Genomic DNA, 18,038 nt, shown 5'->3' with positions numbered 1-18,038 from the left:
TGGATAAGATGGTCGATGGATTAGGCTTTTTGTCGATGAGGCTGCCCCCATAAACCAACACTGCACTTTTCCCAGCTGAAGTGTTTGTGACACCTTATATAAAGTTATGTTTTCTACAAGCGTGATGGCCTTGCAAATTGTTTCATTAATTCATTCATTTATTTGTTGAATATAGAACAAAATTGGCCATTTTGAGGTAAAAAATTACAATATTGAATTTCTGTATTAGTTATGACATTTCACAAAAATGTTTAAACATAAATAGATCACTTTTTTTTAAAAAGACATTAAATGATTTCCCAGCAGCTACAGTTGAGGCCAAATGTTTACATACACCTAGGCTAAAGACATTCAAACTCAATTTTTTCCGCAACTCCACACATTTCATGTTACCATGCATTTCATGTGTTAAGTCAATTAGGCTATCTACTTTATTTCCATAAGAGATCATTTCAAAATAATTGCTAAGGGACAGATTTATTTCAGCTTTTATGTACTATATCAAATTTTCAGTGGGTCAAAAGTTAACATACACTTTGCCAGTATTTGGTGGCATTGTCTTTTAATTGTTTAACTTGAATCAAACGCTTGGGGTAGACTTCCACAAGCTTCTCAAAATACATTGCCAGAATTTTTGCCCATTCCACCTGACAGAACAGGTGTAACAGGTTTGTGGGCCTCCTTGCTTAGACACGCTTTTGTCAGTTCAGTCCACAAATTTTATATGGGATTTGTGATGGCCACTCCAATACTTTCAGTTTGTTGTCTTTAAGCCATTTTGTTACATCTTTGGAGGTATGTTTAGGATCACTGACCTGCTGGAAGACCCAGTTCTGACCAAGATGAGGTGTTGCTTCAGTATTTCTAGATAATCCTCCTACTTCATGGTGCCATCTATTTTCTAAAGTGGACCAGTCCCTTTTCCAGCAAAATACCCCCACAACATAAAGATGCCACCCCCATGCTTCATAGTTGGGATGGTATTCTTCGGATTAAAATACTCACCCTTTTTCGTCAATACATAGCGTTGGTCATTATGGCCAAAGAGTTCAATTTTTGTTTCATCTGACCAGAGAACACTCCTCAAAAAGGCTAGGTCTTCGTCCAGGTGATCACCTGCAAACTTCATTCTGGCTTTTTTATGCCAGTCCTGGAGTAGGAGCTTCTTCCCTGCACAACAGCCTTTCAGACCATGGCAATGTAGGATTCCCTTAATGTTGGATGTAGATACTTTGGTACCTGATGCCTCCAACTTCTTCACCAGTTCCTTTGTTGTTGTCTTGGGGTTTAGTTGAACCTTTCGGACCAAAGTTTGTTTAGCACTGGGAGTTAATTTGTACCTCCTTCCTGAATGATGCAGTATCTGTGTGGTCCCAAGATTTTTATATTTGCATACAATTAATTGTTTGTACAGATGCTCGTGGTACCTTCAGTTGTTTGGAAATTGCTCCTAAGGAAGACTTGTGGAGGTCCACATTTTTTTTTCTGAGGTCTTGGCTGAGTTGCTTGAATTTTCCCATGGTATCAAGAGAAAAAAGGCAGTGGCTTTAAAGGTAGGCCCTTAAATACAGCCACAGGTGCCAGTTAACTCCCAATTGACTCCTAATTATGACAATTCGCCAATTGAAGAAGCTTCTAAAAGTCATTACATCAATTTGGATGTAATGGAATCAATTCTGGAATCTTCCAGACTGTTTAAAGAGACAGTCAACTTGGTGTATGTAAATTTTTGACCCACTGGAATTCTGATATAGTGAATTAAAGCTGAAATTAATCTGTCTAATCGATTGTTTTAAAATCACCTCTGATGTGATCAAAGTAGATGCCCTAATTGACTTGCCAAAAAAATGTATGGTAACATGAAATGTGCAGTTGTGAAAAACTGAGTTTGAATATCTTTAGCCTGGGTGTATATAAACTTTTGGCCTCTACTGTAAATGTAAGCTGCTTAACTTGGAAACAATTTTATTTCCATGGAAAACATCCATCATGCTGTAACTGCACTAATTACTGCAAAAACTAGGATTTGCTTTCACTTTCTATGCAGCTCAATTTTTGTAAACATGAAGAGATAATGGCTGTATGATAAGTATTTTTCCCATCAGAGAAGCATTATTGGGCAGCGGTTCATATTATGGTCCTGATTATAAAGGTGTCAGAGCTTTATGAAATATCATGCACAGTCATTGTCACACTGTCAGTCATTCTGTGTTATCGTATCTACCTAGCTAGCTAGCTACTGCTTTTAAGGAGACAGACAGGTGACTTCCTAAATCAATATAAATGTGGTCGGTAACACCGTAATTTGATTGTAGTCTAATGTAAACGGGTGGTTTCTGAAGCCGTAAATGACCTTGCTGTGGTTATATTTATCCCTACCTCCTGCTGAAGTCCTTTACATGTGCTTTATACTTTTGGCTATATATAGTAAGAGCTTATCACCTAAATGTAATATTGGCTCCTTTTCATTATCTTCAAGAAAAGGCAATATGGGCAAAGACAACCTTTCTATACAATTTGCTGTACTGTAATGTTGTTACTATCCTGAACTTTGGTACTAACATAATCTAAGTAGCACAAGGTGGAAATTATTCAAGATGTCATTGCCTCATGCTGATAAATGTGCCCCATCAATTAAAAACTGTCCTGGTCAATTGTTCTTTATGTAAGTGTATTTTTATAATGGAATAAACGCTAAGAGATAGCAAATTCACCAAAAATGGAACATTAATATCCTTTGAAAGCGGCTGGGTTAGTAGTAGCCTACGATTAAAAGAGGAATGTGACGTTGTCACCATCTGCAAAACTAGCATGAAAAGAATTCAGCGATGTTCTATAAACTCCTGTAGCCATGATGTGATGTTTGGCATATCACAGCAGACAGACAAATTCTCACATTTACATTAAAATTGAAGTCTTTTGTATCATTTTATATTCATGCAGTCATAATCTTTTTAATTTACATGTTCTGTGCAAATAGGTCAGTTTGTTTCAAAAAATTCAAAATGGTGGATAAAATAATTTGGTCTTATGCTTCCTTGAGACACATTTGTTCTTATTGAGGAGAGACATCTATCAACATTGTTTTAACCCCTTAGTGCAAATGCCAAATCTTGCCAATCTTTGCCCATTTAGGGGGTACCCTATTTAAAGCTTTATAACTCCAGATGTGAACACCACAGAGACTTGCAAATGGCTTAAATGAAGCAAGATATTTGTACAATTTACAATACTAATGCAGATTAGTTTATATTCATCATTTTGGAAGAAATAAAGTGCCACAAATGCAATTGTTTTGACAAAAAAATCAAAAATGAATTTGCACAGTTTTAGTTTGCAGTGAAATACTGAGAGATAGCATATATACAGCAGGTTAAACTATACATGTGCTGGATCAAAAACTTCTTGACCACAAGTTCATAAAATCCAAAAATGAATAAAATGCTTTCTGTCCATTATAAAGCATATACATGAGCTCCTTACGAAGGTTTAAAATGAAACATTGCTATCAGATTTAAATAATAATGCAAAAATATTGTCACACAATGTGGTACAGTACCTAAATGTGTAATAATTACCTCTTGTATGTATTTCTATACTCTGTACTCTTGTGTGTTTTCTCGTATGGTGATGGGATGACATGAAAACAATTTTCAACCGTCCACCATGTTTTGGCAATGTTCCAACTCTCACGTCAAAACTGTTGTATGCTTCACAAAAACTATTACATTACTAACGCTTGCATTACACTGTGAAATATCCACATTATATAATACCACTAACCTATTTAAAGACACTCAATTTCAAAAATAACGTATATAACTGAAGTATTTTGAGCAGTAATACTTACATAGCAATGATGAAATCGTATCTATGTTCAGTAGATGGAGACAGAGACAGTAAATCAATGATACTGTTGTATTTGCTTCTGTTTTGCTCCAGAAAACGGTTTCAGCTAGGTCTATCAGCAAACATATGGCTTAACTATGCCCGGAAGTCCTCAATAATAATTGACCACGTTTCGTTAGGTGCAGCATCCTTTACTGCTACCACAGAGTGAATGTGTAAGTGAATGCGACGATAAGAAAAATCTCGGTTACGCTGACCTAAAAAACGCTATTCCAATAGCAAAATTAGGCATGTTATACATCGTTAGAAAGCGTATACTCTCACCTACTGAATAAATGAATTGTCAATCAAGCCAGACTGTACTAAAAAGGGCGACAACGCCGTAAACAACACGTGTGGTATTATGCGTAAAACCAATGGTAAGGTTGTATGTTTATTAAATATTTAGTCCCAGATATTGACTGTAGAATGACATGGTATCATTTTAAAAAACTTTTTCTCGTTTATTTCGTTATTCAGTGAGAAGCGTTTTCACTGCTGTATTGGCATATGCTGTATGGGCTATTGTCGGGTTTATAATGGTGCTATGACAGAGTACGATTTTTTAGAGGTGAAAGAATATTTTTATGAATGCCAAGATAGACAATATTGTCCATTACGTCATGGGTGGGGGGTGTAGTTGTAGATGAGACTGCAGGGAGGGGGTGCGTGTTAAATGAACAGCCAGAGCGAAAATGGTGGCGCGTTTCTGTTTTAAACTCATACTTTGTTTGCAGTAGCACTGAATGTCTGAGTTCAGTAATCTCGGCATGCCGGCGTGCCGACCACTAGGGGCTTTGCGCTAAGAGGTTAAAGTCTCTTGGTCAAACACAGCAGCAGTTATGATTGTTTAATAATTGCAGTTTCAACTGACGATTATAGCACAAAATTTGGTATGGTGTTACTGGCTGACATCTTCTTGGAGTATGCTTCATAGCAATCAGCCAAGCGGTTAAGGAATAACTCTGAAAAGTAATAGATGAGTAAATATAATTCCAAATTGCGGCCAATTCAAGATGCCGCTGACCCAATTAGCACGTAACTATGTTCCTAATGAGGTTGTGTGAACATTTTGTGAAAGTGTTTTTCAAAAAATGCTAAATGGTGGACTTTATGGGTCCTTGAGGCAAATTTGTTCCCCATGTGGAGAGAGACCTGTACACCAAATTTTCTGACTCTAGGGAAAACTGGGCACAGGGGCTGGGCTCCTCATTGTCAAAAATTTGTAACGTGCACTACAGCGGAACCAGGTGTTCAATCTGTGCCATAATTTAAAGGATCCAAAAGTTCTCCCATTCAAACAAGCCTACCAAGTGGTGATTCTGGGCCATTCCAGGTCACAGTTATTTGAAGTCAAAGGAATAAAAAAAATTAAAATAGGATTCCAGCAGCTTTGCTGCTGGTGAAAATGCGGAGTGGCTAGTGACCACAGTGGCTGGTGAGCCAAAAAGGTAATATCAAGCCCTGCTTAAAATCCTTAGCCTTGTCGCCAACACCTAGAACTGGCCCTTTCTGTTACCATGGATCCCTAAATGACCATAGACCATACATATTAGCCTGTCCGTTGCGATTACACAGGGATGTATGGCTTTGTAAATATGTCAAATGGATTTAATCGTATGTTGCTTTCTTGGTGTGCATTTTGTGTTTTTGTGTGGCTGTTGCAGTGTCCTGGTGTGTTCAACTCCCCATTCAGAGGACATCCTCATGAGATGGAGTTGAGAATGAGGTGCATTAGGCCTCTGCTCATCAAGGCTGTGCCCCGAAAAAAGCCAATCAATGGGGACCATAACCAATCCATCCCTGAGGCCTCCCTGGATCTCTGTGCCTCGCAGCCTCTACCTCCTATTCCCAGCAAGAAGCCACAGGTGAGACAGGAGAATGTAGAATGTTGCATTGGCACAGGGCAGGATTGAATCAACATTTTGGGCTTGGGATATATATAATTTTTTTTTTCAAAAAACAAATCTTATGAGTAAGAGAAATTTGTTTTCTTCTGTCAGAATTAAAACATTGCCTGGATGTTTATTATGGGCCGGTTTTAATTCCCCAATAAACCTGTAGTTTAGCAGCTTAAACATGCTATGATAGAACAGAGAAATAATGACAACAATATTTTGAAGATTTATCAAACAAAATTAAATCAGGGAAAATCATACAATGTCAGTTACCCCAATCACAGCAGTAAAATGAAACAAAAGAAAAATTCTGTCTGTCATTAAGTCATAACAATGGCATGGCTTAACTGAACGGATTGAGTTCGATCAGTTACATAACTGGTTCCAAATCAGCATAGGTTTGATTTGTATTGCTTTCTCATAGGCTTTGCTAAGCAACAAAACAGTAAGTCTATGGCATGGCTGTCACATCTACATATAGAATGTAAGTAAAACTGGTTTCCACCTCACACATGATTAGTAACAGCCCAAAAAATGACGCAAAACATACAGAAAAGCTTTTATTATTATTATTATTATTATTAATAATAATAATAATAATAATAATAATAATCGTAAATGGTGCTCATTTATAATGCTATTCACATGCTTGCTTGGTAGGAAGCATGTAATAGATAACTAATATGCTAGCTAGCCCCAAGTTGACAGCTCGAGCCGAAAGCTTCAATGTACAAGACAAACTTTGCCACAACAACGAAGGCAGCGTCAGGGTTAAAGTCCAAGGTATTTCATGTCCTAGCAACATCCTCACAGAAACGCGTTGTTTTAGATTCATTAGTAGACGATACACGACAACTATGCCGAAAACGGAGTTTCGCAGCCCCACCATTGTCGCTCTGGTCGTTCATTTAACACGCACCCCCTCCCTGCAGTCACATCTACAAAACATCCCCACCCTTGACATAATGGACAATATTGTCTATCTTGGCATTCATAAAAATATTCTTTCACCACTAAAAAATCATATTCCATCATAGCAACAAGATGAACCCGACAATAGCCCTTAGATATGCCTATACAGCAGTGAAAACGCTGCTCACTGAATAACGAAATAAACGACAAAAAGTTTTTAATAATGATACCATGTCATTCTACAGTCAATATCTGGGACTAAATATTGAATAAATATACTATCTTACCATTGGTTTTATGTGTAGAGATGTCCCTTTTGAGACTGCATGGTCATATATTGTCTTGGACAATCCATTTGGGAAATATAGGCGCATTTGTGACGCCTGGCTATCTTCCAAAATAGCTGTGCGTAATACCACACCTGTTGTTTACGGCGTCGTCGCCATTTTTAGTACAGTCTGGCTTGATTGACAATTCATTTATTCAGTAGGTGAGAGTATAAGCTTTCTAACGATGTATAACATGTCTAATTCTGCTTTTGGAATAGCGTTTTATAGGTCAGCGTAACAGAAAATATTCTTAGCATCGCATTCACTTACGCCTTCACTCTGTGTTAGCAGAAAATATGCTGCACCTAACGAAACGTGGTCAACAATATCTCGTAATTTATTGGAAAATACTATTATTATTGAAGACTTCTGGACATAGCTAAGCCATATATTTGCTGATCATCGTTTTCTGGAGCAAAATAGAAGCGAGTAGAACAGTATCATTGATACTGGCTCTGTCACCATCTACTGAACATAGATGAGATTTCATCCTTGCTATGTAAGTATTACTGCTCAAAATAGTTCGGTTATATATGTTATTTTTGAAATTGAGTATCTTTAAATAGGTTAGTGGTGTTATATAATGTGGATATTTCACACTGTAATGTAAGCGTTAGATAGTAGTGTAATAGTTTTTGTGAAGCATGCAACAGTGATGACGTGAGAGTTGGAACATTGCCAAAACGTGGTGGACGGTTGAAAATTGTTTTCATGTCCTCCCATTCCCATACAAGAAAACATATGAGAGTACAAAGTATAGAAATACACACAAGCTAATTATTACACATTTAGGTACTGTACCACATTGTGTGACAATATTTTAGCATCATTTGTTTAATCTGATAACAATGTTTCATCTTAAACCTTCCTAAAGGGCTCATGTATATACTATACTATAATGGACAAAAAGCATTTTCTTCAATTTTGGAAAAATTTTGGATATGTTTCTGGACCCCTAGATATTTTAGACCACTGTACAGGCTGAAAGCTTGTATTTCCCACTTAAAAATTATGCAACAGTGATTTTCTTGAGTCAAAACAGTTGAATATGAATATGAACGTGAATATGTTGCGATTTACAGCAATGCATAATTTAGACATTTTGGATAGATTTGGAGACGCTGGGTACACTGCTTAGTTTTTGCTTCATACATCTATAGTAGTTCTACATATCCACCCTTAAATTTTATGAACTTGTGGTCAAGAAGTTTTTGATCTAGCACATGTATAGTTTAACCTGCTGTATATATGCAATCTCTCAGTATTTCATTGCAAACTTAAAAAGTGCAAATTCATTTTTGATTTTTTGTCAAAACAATTGCATTTGTGGCACTTTATTTCTTCCAAAATTATGAATATAAACTAATCTGCATTAGTGTTGTAAATTGTACAAATGTCTTGCTTAATTTAAGCCATTTTTCAAGTCTCTGTGGTGTTCACATCTGGAGTTATAAAGCTTTAAATAGGGTACCCCCTAAATGGGCAAGGATTGGCAAGATTTGGCTTGTGCGCTAAGGGGTTAATCCATGAAATGCTACTTTATTGTCATGGTTTCGTATTCCTTTGTGCTATCCAGGCTACTCATTTCGAGAGCTATTCAGCAAACGAGCACGAGTATTCCGTTGATGCATGTGCAGCATTCTTCCTGCTACGGGGCTTATTGGTGGAGTCCTAATTACGGTCAATTAGTTCCATCTGGTGTCATTCTATATAACTCCCCGCAAAGAGCCGGTAAGGTGCTTAGCATTAAAGAAAAGAAAAGAAAAGAAAAGACTTGGTAAGTTGGTATAGTTTAGAGCAAAGTTCGAGTTAGCTGTTATCAGTCAGCCTCCTTTGTTTTGCTCCTTTCTTACCTTACCTCAGAGTGAGGTTGAATTTTCTGTTAATTTATCTTGCTTCTTTTTGTTTGTTTATTTCCTTTCCCTATCTCTCACGAGACCTAGTGGTTGAACACTCCCCCCGTTCAACTTAAAGAGCCCCTCTTATATTCTGAATATTTGTTTGCGTGCGGTCGTATCCTCCCTCCCCAAACCATTACATTTATATTATGATAAATACATCCAGGGGGTTGCTGTTGCTTTTGATAGCTTAGATGTCACATTTAGTTTTTACCGAACTACAATGGATGGTTAAACACATTGATCAAGTACTCTTTTTCCCTGAAGACTGTTTTACATTCCACACAATTTAAACATCTATTACAGGCATTTAGCAGACGCGAAAATGCTAAAATGCAGATGTTAAATACCTTGTTCAAAGGTACAACGGCAGTGTCCTACCCAGGAATTGAACCTATGACCTTTAGGTTACAGGACCAACTCCTTACGCATTATACTACCCTGCCACCCAAAGGTTAAAGACCAAAGACCAATGCCACAAGCTGCAAGTGGCAACTCTTTGCAAAACTCAAGGTTTGCAATATTCTAAACCTGACCTTTTCACATAAGCGATGAGATGAGACATTGCTTACAGTTACCATAGCAACGATTCTATCCTTTTCGTTTTGCAGTTACTTCCTTGTTAGTTGCAGTACTCATCTGGCAAATATCTACAGGTCAATATAGTAGTGATAGTGAGATGCTTACTGTAGCAGCAGTACTATTAATAAAAGCAAGCCTTTGTAAGAGCCGAACATCCAATGCTTGGAGTGCAGTGCCGAACATCCAGTACAAAACCCGGTACACGGAGTGTACGCACAGTTGTGCAAGGATCTGTATTTACCTCGTTGCTTGATTTCACCCATCTTTTCACTGAGTAGCATGGTGTCACATTTGATTCGGGACAAGATTAATTGTATATCATGCATTCTTTAATTACAACAGTGATTTACACCACCCCCTATGCCCACATCTGGTCTCAACATCCCCCCTGTCCACACCACCGCCCTCTAATAAAAATTTTCTATGGGAAACACTGATGGGTTTTCAACAGCTGACTTGGACAGGAAACATTAGTTCCAGCTAATAATATTAAATATTATTAACCCCTTAAAATTAACCCCTTACAATTGTTATTAAAGGGGAATTCCACCATATCATTTGAACATTGAACTTTCCAATTCTATGAAATTTGACTTAGTAGCTGTCCTCCTGATTAAAATGAACTCTCAGCTCTCTACTTGTATTGAGTGCAGAGATAGCCCCATTCTAGTGCAGATGCTCCAGGTACCTGCTTTACTAAAGACTAGAATGGGTGGGCACGTACAGTCTATGGGTGGATGTCAGGCAATGCCATTGACAGGTTGAATACAATAATACTGAATACAAAAGAAAGGGCTGAGCATTACTACTTGGCTTGCAGAGAGGGTAATGTTACTCGCTAGCAAGCTAGTCACTAAAGAAAGAAAATATAGGTTTATGTGTTCAGTTCAGTTTACTTTTCTGCTTCTACTAAGTTCTAAAAAAAAGAAAATGTCACTTCAGTGACTGCATGGTTGCAGTGATTGCATGGGCTTATGCAGTTGACTCATAGCAAGCAATTTCAGACGCAGTCACAACTTGTGCAATATTTGGTTGTCATAATAAATCCAGCAAAAACATGCATACATTTTTATAGTCGTAGGAGAGAATGGGGAAGAGGAGGCAATGGTGATAAGCCAGGCAAAAAGAAATGTATGGTTGACATCCGTTGAAGTCCCCTCATATCAAAGATAGATTGGCAACCTGTCCAGGTTGTATTCCTGCCGCTCGCCCAATGCACGCTGGTATAGGCTCCAGTACCAAACGACCAGGATAAGCGGGTATAGATGGTGGATGGATGAATTGATGAACATCGTATCCCTTTAGCTTCGGGATCCTGGTGCATAGTGGTTAGCAATGGTGGTGCTGAAATAATTTGGCAGGTGGCATGTCAGTGTAATCTGAGTATCCACATTAAAAAAAGTTGACCAAAGTTGACATTTTTCTTGCATATAGAGGATGGATGGTAATTTACAGTGAGCAGGGTTTTCCCTACCATAGAAAGTGTTTTTGCGGAGCGCCTTAAGCCGAATGAACGTGAAAAGGCATTTAGCTGACAGATCAGAATGAATGTAAAAACAACAGTGAGAGTTCTATGTGCTGACAAAAAAAAAAAAAAAATGCAGAGGTGGCTTTATGGTTTTAAACACTCCGCGCTATGATGACATTATGAATAGAAGTGGTTGATTGACGAGCATTTTTATGTTTTTATGCATGGTAGGTTTGATCTAAATGCATTTACAGAATATAGCGTTTTTTTCCCAAAGATGGTATTTCTCGATATAAATGTGCCACCGTGTTAACACATTACTACGGTTGCGGGTCAGGCACTCTTCACGGTAAGAAATTTTAGGATAGCGCTTCCGATTTCACTTGTGTCGAAAGTGCTGCAACGGAAACAGCGATTGACTTACCCACTAGCCACATCCAAAAATATGTCCAAAATATAAACAAGTAAGACAGTTTTCACGGTCGGGAAAAATTTTATGACCACGTTAGCCAGCTAAGCTAGTTAGTTGACGTTACATAAAGATACCTCGACTGAACTAACGTTAGTATCTAACCTGGCTTGGTAGCTGAAAAACTTAGGCTGTGTTCACACAACATCTTTTTCTAATGAAAACCGCTGGTCAAAGCGTCTTTTCATATAAAAAAAAAACGCTGTTCCAAAATATAGTTGAGAGCACCTAAGCCCTCTGAAAACCTAGGAAAAACCCTGGTGAGAGAATTGAGTAGCATTGCTTTGGAATACATCTTATTTAATTTCGGTGAGGCAAGATAGCCTATATTGTTTGTAGTACCGTAACTTAGCGTCATTTTGATATCAATACTTTTAATGGCAGGCCTGGATTTTGGCAGTTTGAATGAATGAGTTATAGACGGTGTATGTCTTGTATGTGTGAGTAACTTGGCATTTTTGTATGTTGAAAACGTGTTTTTTGAGATATAATTTCTTTTTGCAAAGCATTTTATTATGAGAGTGAGAAATGCGAAGTGACCCTGTATGAAACGGTTGTGGATTATGGCTATCCTTGTGTGAATTTGTAGTCTGATGAGCATGTACCGTTTAGCAGTTTTGGTTTGCTATATATGTAAAACAGTGGCTGTGACAAAGGGTGCGGTGGTGTAAGTGTAAACGCATTAGAAACGCAGGCGAAATATGGCCAGTGTATGTACTCATGGATTTGACGGCCATCCAAAGAGCCTTGATTGACAAAAGAATCAGCAGCGAGAATTGACTCCCTAGGTCGAACTTGTACCTTCTGTCCTGCCGTTGTCTGTATTTGTGGAATGCACTCTAGTGTTTGTGTTATAAGGCATTTTGATATGCTTATCTGCAGATAGGAATCCTCTTTGCTGTTTTGCTAAGCTAGAACCGGAAAACTTGATAGTGGAGAATAGGAGCAGGCGCATATGTCCCAGCAGGCTTTGCATATGAGAAAATAACAACAGTGTGAGATAAATTAGGAGAAATTATGAAATTAAGTAGTTGAAACAATATGTTTTTAGCAGAATGGGCATGTAGGTGAAGGTTGACATGATCACAGACTATAGGGCGAAGTAAATGAAGTGACCATGAGCGAGCTTAGTTTCCTTATCGAACTGTATATATAACAGTCTGTATAAAGCATCAGTCATTAAAGTGGAAGGTTAAGTAATGTGTGAAATCTATTGCACTGATGTGCTGTTCTCATGTTCAGTAGTAGTAGTTGTAATGATGAGTGAGTCATGATTTTAAATGTGATGTTTTAATGGGGAGTTGCAGAACGTACATACGTAGTAATTGTTTGTATGTGGCTAGCTAGAGAACAGGGCGAGGTAACATGAATGTAGAAACGTGGCGTTTGCTGATAAGGTTTTGTACGGGAGCCAAGTGAAGAAATATAGTTAGTAGAAATGGCACAGTGGTGAACTGGTGTAACTTTTTAAGAAAAGGAATACATTTGCCGTCATGAAATGCATATGGGTGGCCGTGAGTGAGTTTTGGTAAAGAAAATATAAGCGTAAGAAAACATTAGTGTAAAAGAGGAAATGATCTGCCTGAGGGCGAGGCAGGATTCAATCCTTCAACCGGAGGTTTACCAGTCTGTGACTTTGTTAGTGCAGTACCATGACATAGCTATGTAATGCGTGAAATATCATTAGCAAACCTGTCCGTGGTTTTAAAGAAGAACACAGGCCAGTAAGCACAGAAGAGCTCCCATTGAATCCATATGGCTTTGTAATATTGTAGCCGGTTAATAACTGAACGTGCAGACGGTAAGTCATAATGCAGTGTATACGTTCGGTGAACGGCGGGTAGACATGGCGCAAAAGCAATAATTGAGAAGTAGTAGACAATTATTAGTAAGGGCAAAAGGAGGTTAAAGAAACGTGTTTTTAGCTGGGCTTGAACCTAGGACCCCATGTTTCCAAGACTGTAACCTTGCCCATTAGGCCACAGGCAGACTAGCTGTTTAACCCTCTGAGGGTAAAATGAGGCACACTGGTGATTGTGCCGTGCTCTGACATTTGTGTAAATTGCATCAACTTCATATGCAGTGATTCCAAAGTATTTCATAGCTCTGTTTTCAGCACAAACTCAGCTACAATAATATGGCAGCAGTAAGTAGGTCATAATCATGTGTGGATTGTAAACTGCTCTAAAAACACACAAACTGTAAACAGTAGTTTTGTAATAAAACACACTAAACAATTGTAACTAAGACTTTTGGTCACTGAAATGTGTTCATCAAGGTCTTGGCTATCAAAAGATGACAAAATATTTTCGCAAATCCAATGAGAAATATAAAATACATTGCTAAAGGTTAGTGTTGTGACTACTATGTTTCAACACCAGGTGAGAATGGGAGGGCAAATGGCCTTTCTGTAATGAATATGCATTGGGTAGGAGGACCTGCCAGCTAAGTAGGCTATTCACACCTGGCCGCATGCCTCCCCACCCCTAAGACAAAGACTCAGTGAGCCATTTAGAAGACAGAAACAAAGACATCTTTTGATTTTAGAACATTTATTGAAGCAAACTGTACGCATGGGAGATGAGATGAGACTGGTGTACTCTTGCAACGCTTGCGTGGCCTCTTAGCTAGTGGTGAACTAGGCCGTGTTTCCTGATCAGCATCTCTGTAAATATGATAAAAACAAAATTGTTAAGAAATGTGACATCAAATCAAACTTTATTTATATAGCACATTTCCTTCAACAGGTGAAAATTAAATGTGCTTTACAAAAAAGGGGCAAACCACTAACTAATGAAAACAAAACTTAGGAAATGTGACATGGTTACATCATATACAAACAAAGAACCAAACAAACACAATCAGACGCGGAGAGAGAGCCTATAATTTTGAGAAGCAATGGTTAGAATCGTTCGCAGTGTGGGAATTTACAAGCACGCATATTACTGAATATCCCTACAGACACACAGAGAATGTAATACAGCACACATTTACAAATAATGCAAGCTATTAACGAAACAACATTAGCTAAACTAAATAAATATTGATATTCCAGCTCAACTACACGCAACTCATCAATAACAATGCCTCAATCTGAAGTAGGCTAGGTCTGTTTAGCTAAGTGGTTATTATATTTCTATTTCCCAAATTTACTTACAGTATGCTAATATCGATTGTGCGAAGACATCAGTTTTAGAATCCTAGCCACGCCACTACACGCCAGGCATGGGCTATTTATTACCAATATGATCGAAAAAAATACAGTCTACCTGCTACTTCTAACACACAACCAGACGCAGAGAGCCCAGCCTATAATTCTGAGATGCAATAGTTTGAATCGTTCGTAGTGTGGTAATTTACAAACGCGCATATTGCTGAATATTCCTACAAACACAGAGGTACATTGCAATACAGTACACTATTACCAATATGATCATAAGAAATATACTTACTCATGAAGTTGATCCTCAGCTGGATCAGTTCGCTGTTCGAAATGACACCGCTCTTCATCAATGTCGGCTTCCGGACGAACCATTTTCCAAAATTAAACGAAATGTTTACCTCAAAAGAAGTGAATTAGGCTACACTTTGACATTCTATCCTGCTTTCGCAGGCTTGGCGTTTCTCACATGGATCTCTCATCGCCCCTCCCCTACTCTCCTTCTATGGAGAGTAGTTATAATGTCGTTAACATGTGAATGCAATTTGGGCGGACTTCCCGCTGAGCGAAATTCACATAGTAATGAGTAAGGATTGACGAAGCATACATGGTTTAATTAATCAAATTTAGAACTTTTAAAACAATTCATATTATTTGTTAATGGGCGCATTGGAAAGTCGCGATTCTAAGGTTTCTGTCAATGATTTTGTTGCGTCTGTATGATAACAACTCGTGAAGTTAATCATCCAAATGGAAATGAAAGTTCATTTAATCTTGCCAAGCTCCGCCGGCGGAGCTCTCGACCCCAGAGGGTTAAACTGGAGATGTTTCAGAGTAAAAATTATGGGTATTTTGCGTGTGTATGCAAGTTTTTGATTGGGTCGTGTAGGTGAAGATTTGGCTGGTGTCGGTAAAATGTCCAATGGGGAGTCATGTTGTTAGTGGGATAGGCGGCAGGAAAAGTAAGAATGAGAAGAAGAAGAAGAAGAAGAAGTAGAAAATGCAAAATCCCCTTAGTTTGGGGCTGTATTGTGTGGACATGTGAAGTTGTTTATGAAATCTCTGTTGAAATGGGGTCAGAATGTTCAGAATTTAAAGTTTTTAAGGGCTGAGTATCTGTGGCTGTTGTGGTTATTTCTGTGGAGAACCCTGAAAAGTGCCAAACTCTTGGTGCTGTATAGGTATGGGGCATGCCCCCGCCAAGGCGTAACTTGGTGGGATGGCATACCTGCTATCCCAATTATCCGTACCGGATACTCGTTTCATCCGAGTATTCGGCTCAACCCTAGTAGCTATCTATGCTATTCAGACAACCCAAAATGAAATTGCACACTCCAGTTCCAAATACAGTTAATAATGTTTATTTGACCTACGTTTCCCCCGTAACTTCATGTGGGTCTCATACAAGCAAAAACGGTAGTGTCTGCATCAACTGTTGTTAGCCCATGGTTGTAAATACAAATTATAGCTATGTTCATTGTTTACGTTCATTAGATTTACGTTATGCGTTTTATATCTGCGAATGAGGCATGATGTGCTCCACTCTCCGTACTTTACTTTTCCACACTCTTGTCCTCTGTACAGTACTCAGATGACAGGCAGGGCACAATGCATGTGTTTGGAGGGAGAGCTGGAGGAGTGGAACTTTTTTTTTCAAAATCTATAGTTCTCTCACTAATTTCTCCAAACTTACGTACTGCACCTTTAATTTTCTTACAGCTTCTTACAAAAGTGGGGAACAAATAAAGACCAAGAATGGACCTAGTTGGCTACAGTAAATATACGTTTATACAGTTATATATGTCTGCCAAAGGTGTTCGTAAGTACTAACAGACTTTGCACAAATAAATAAAAATTAGCAGGAAGTCACTTAGTACCATACTGATGTTGCATGCAAGCATGCAGCAGGAAAAATTAGTGACAATTACTTGTGATTCATAGTTTCACTTGGCTATCACATTTTTTTTTAGTTTTCATTAGTCTGTAATATCCCAAAAAAGGAAAAGTGGAAATGAGTCTACTTATAATGGATATATTGTGTTCACAAATGAAATTATCACCATGAAAAGGATGATTGTTTTAATTATTAATGTGGTATGAGGAGTAACTGCAGATGCTGGATGCTAGACAAGTGCAAAGGAAATGCCAAAGAAATAGGCTAAGAGACCTCAGTTAAGCTCATGACACAAACAATCGTTTTTGGCCTGTTTATGTTAGAAATCTCTGAGTCTGATTTCTTATCCTCTCTCTGTGATAATGTTGAGGTATAAAGATCAGATAACTAGTGAAATGCATGTCTGAAGTAATACTATTTCACTGAATTCTTTAACATATCGCTCTCAGCAAGGGAATACGATGGTTTTCAAAACATCTTTTGATGAAGAATTCTTTAAGCGTCTCTGTATCGGACATCTTATCTTGTCCAGCTGTGAAAAACATTTGACGATATGTATTTGCCATTTGTGTTATTTACGGTCCATGACTTTTATGGTAACTGGTTCCTATTATTGGTTTCTATTAATGTAAAACATAAGTGAGCAGAAATGAGGCGTGAATCATTTCTTTTTATTAGTGCAAGTTTCTTCACCCTGGGCTGGCAGATGCACCAGCTGTGTCTTGTTAGCAGGAATTCATTAAAACAGGAGATCTTTCTGACAATGTGCCATGGATGGTAATGCATTATTTATTTAGAAATTACACTAAAAAGCCTGGGCTAACTCAGTCCCATTTTTAATGCTCTGTTTTTCACAATCCCGCAAAGGCGTTTCCTAAGGCTCACCTGCTTTTTTGATTAGCCAGCTTTAACAGCATTAATTGAAAACAACAATGTCTGAAGGTTGGCCACAAAAGCTAAACTCTTAAGAATATAAAAGCTATTTTATAGTCAAGGAATTCACAGTAAATTAAAACTGTATTAGCACAGTAAATCACAGTAAATTAAAACAGCAATACTGGATTAAACAATAACCTAGGGTGAGGTGGGAGGGCTTATAAAGCATTATTCTTAGACAGAGGGTCTGCCAGTCATTAATCATGTAAAGGGACATACAGGCCCAAACAGGTCTGATTACTGCAATAAGCAACAATTGGCCTGGTTATAGATCAGCCTGTGCTTGCTATAAGTAAGCCATCCACTGTCCTTGGTTCTTAAGTTCTCTCAGCATGACCATCTGACGGCACTCAAGCAGGAGTAGCCGCTCCTTCCTCACCCTCCCTGCTTTGTATTTGTCTAAGATCAAAATATTTCATTCAAATATTAATGAAAGCATGGATTAAGTAAGCAATGTGTCCATATAACTCTACATTTACACTTACAGATATAATATGCAAATATGTAGACATGTAGTTAGTTATTAATACTGACACACTGCAAGTTAAATTTTCCTTCTAGTGATAGTGCGAGACATTGAATAAATACACGTCATTCCACTTGT

At 38.0% G+C, this 18,038-nt stretch overlaps 1 protein-coding gene across 5 annotated transcripts in view; it reads left to right on the top strand.

Annotated features, from left to right (window-relative positions):
* Window positions 1–18,038, top strand: part of spata17 (spermatogenesis associated 17) — a 168,619-nt gene that overhangs the window by 56,450 nt on the left and 94,131 nt on the right. For 4 of the 5 annotated variants that reach the window (XM_064335834.1, XM_064335821.1, XM_064335828.1 and 1 more), the window contains exon 7: window positions 5,556–5,756. The exons of the other annotated variant lie outside the window; for it this stretch is intronic. In XM_064335834.1, the coding sequence (XP_064191904.1) occupies window positions 5,556–5,756 (201 nt within the window). The remainder of the gene's footprint in view (window positions 1–5,555; window positions 5,757–18,038) is intronic. 5 annotated transcript variants of the gene reach the window in all.

Source organism: Anguilla rostrata, chromosome 1 (assembly GCF_018555375.3).
Source record: "Anguilla rostrata isolate EN2019 chromosome 1, ASM1855537v3, whole genome shotgun sequence".
NCBI classification, from domain to species: Eukaryota; Metazoa; Chordata; class Actinopteri; order Anguilliformes; family Anguillidae; genus Anguilla; species Anguilla rostrata.
Note: the sequence above shows the minus strand (reverse complement) of the source record. Positions and strands in the feature narration are given on the sequence as shown.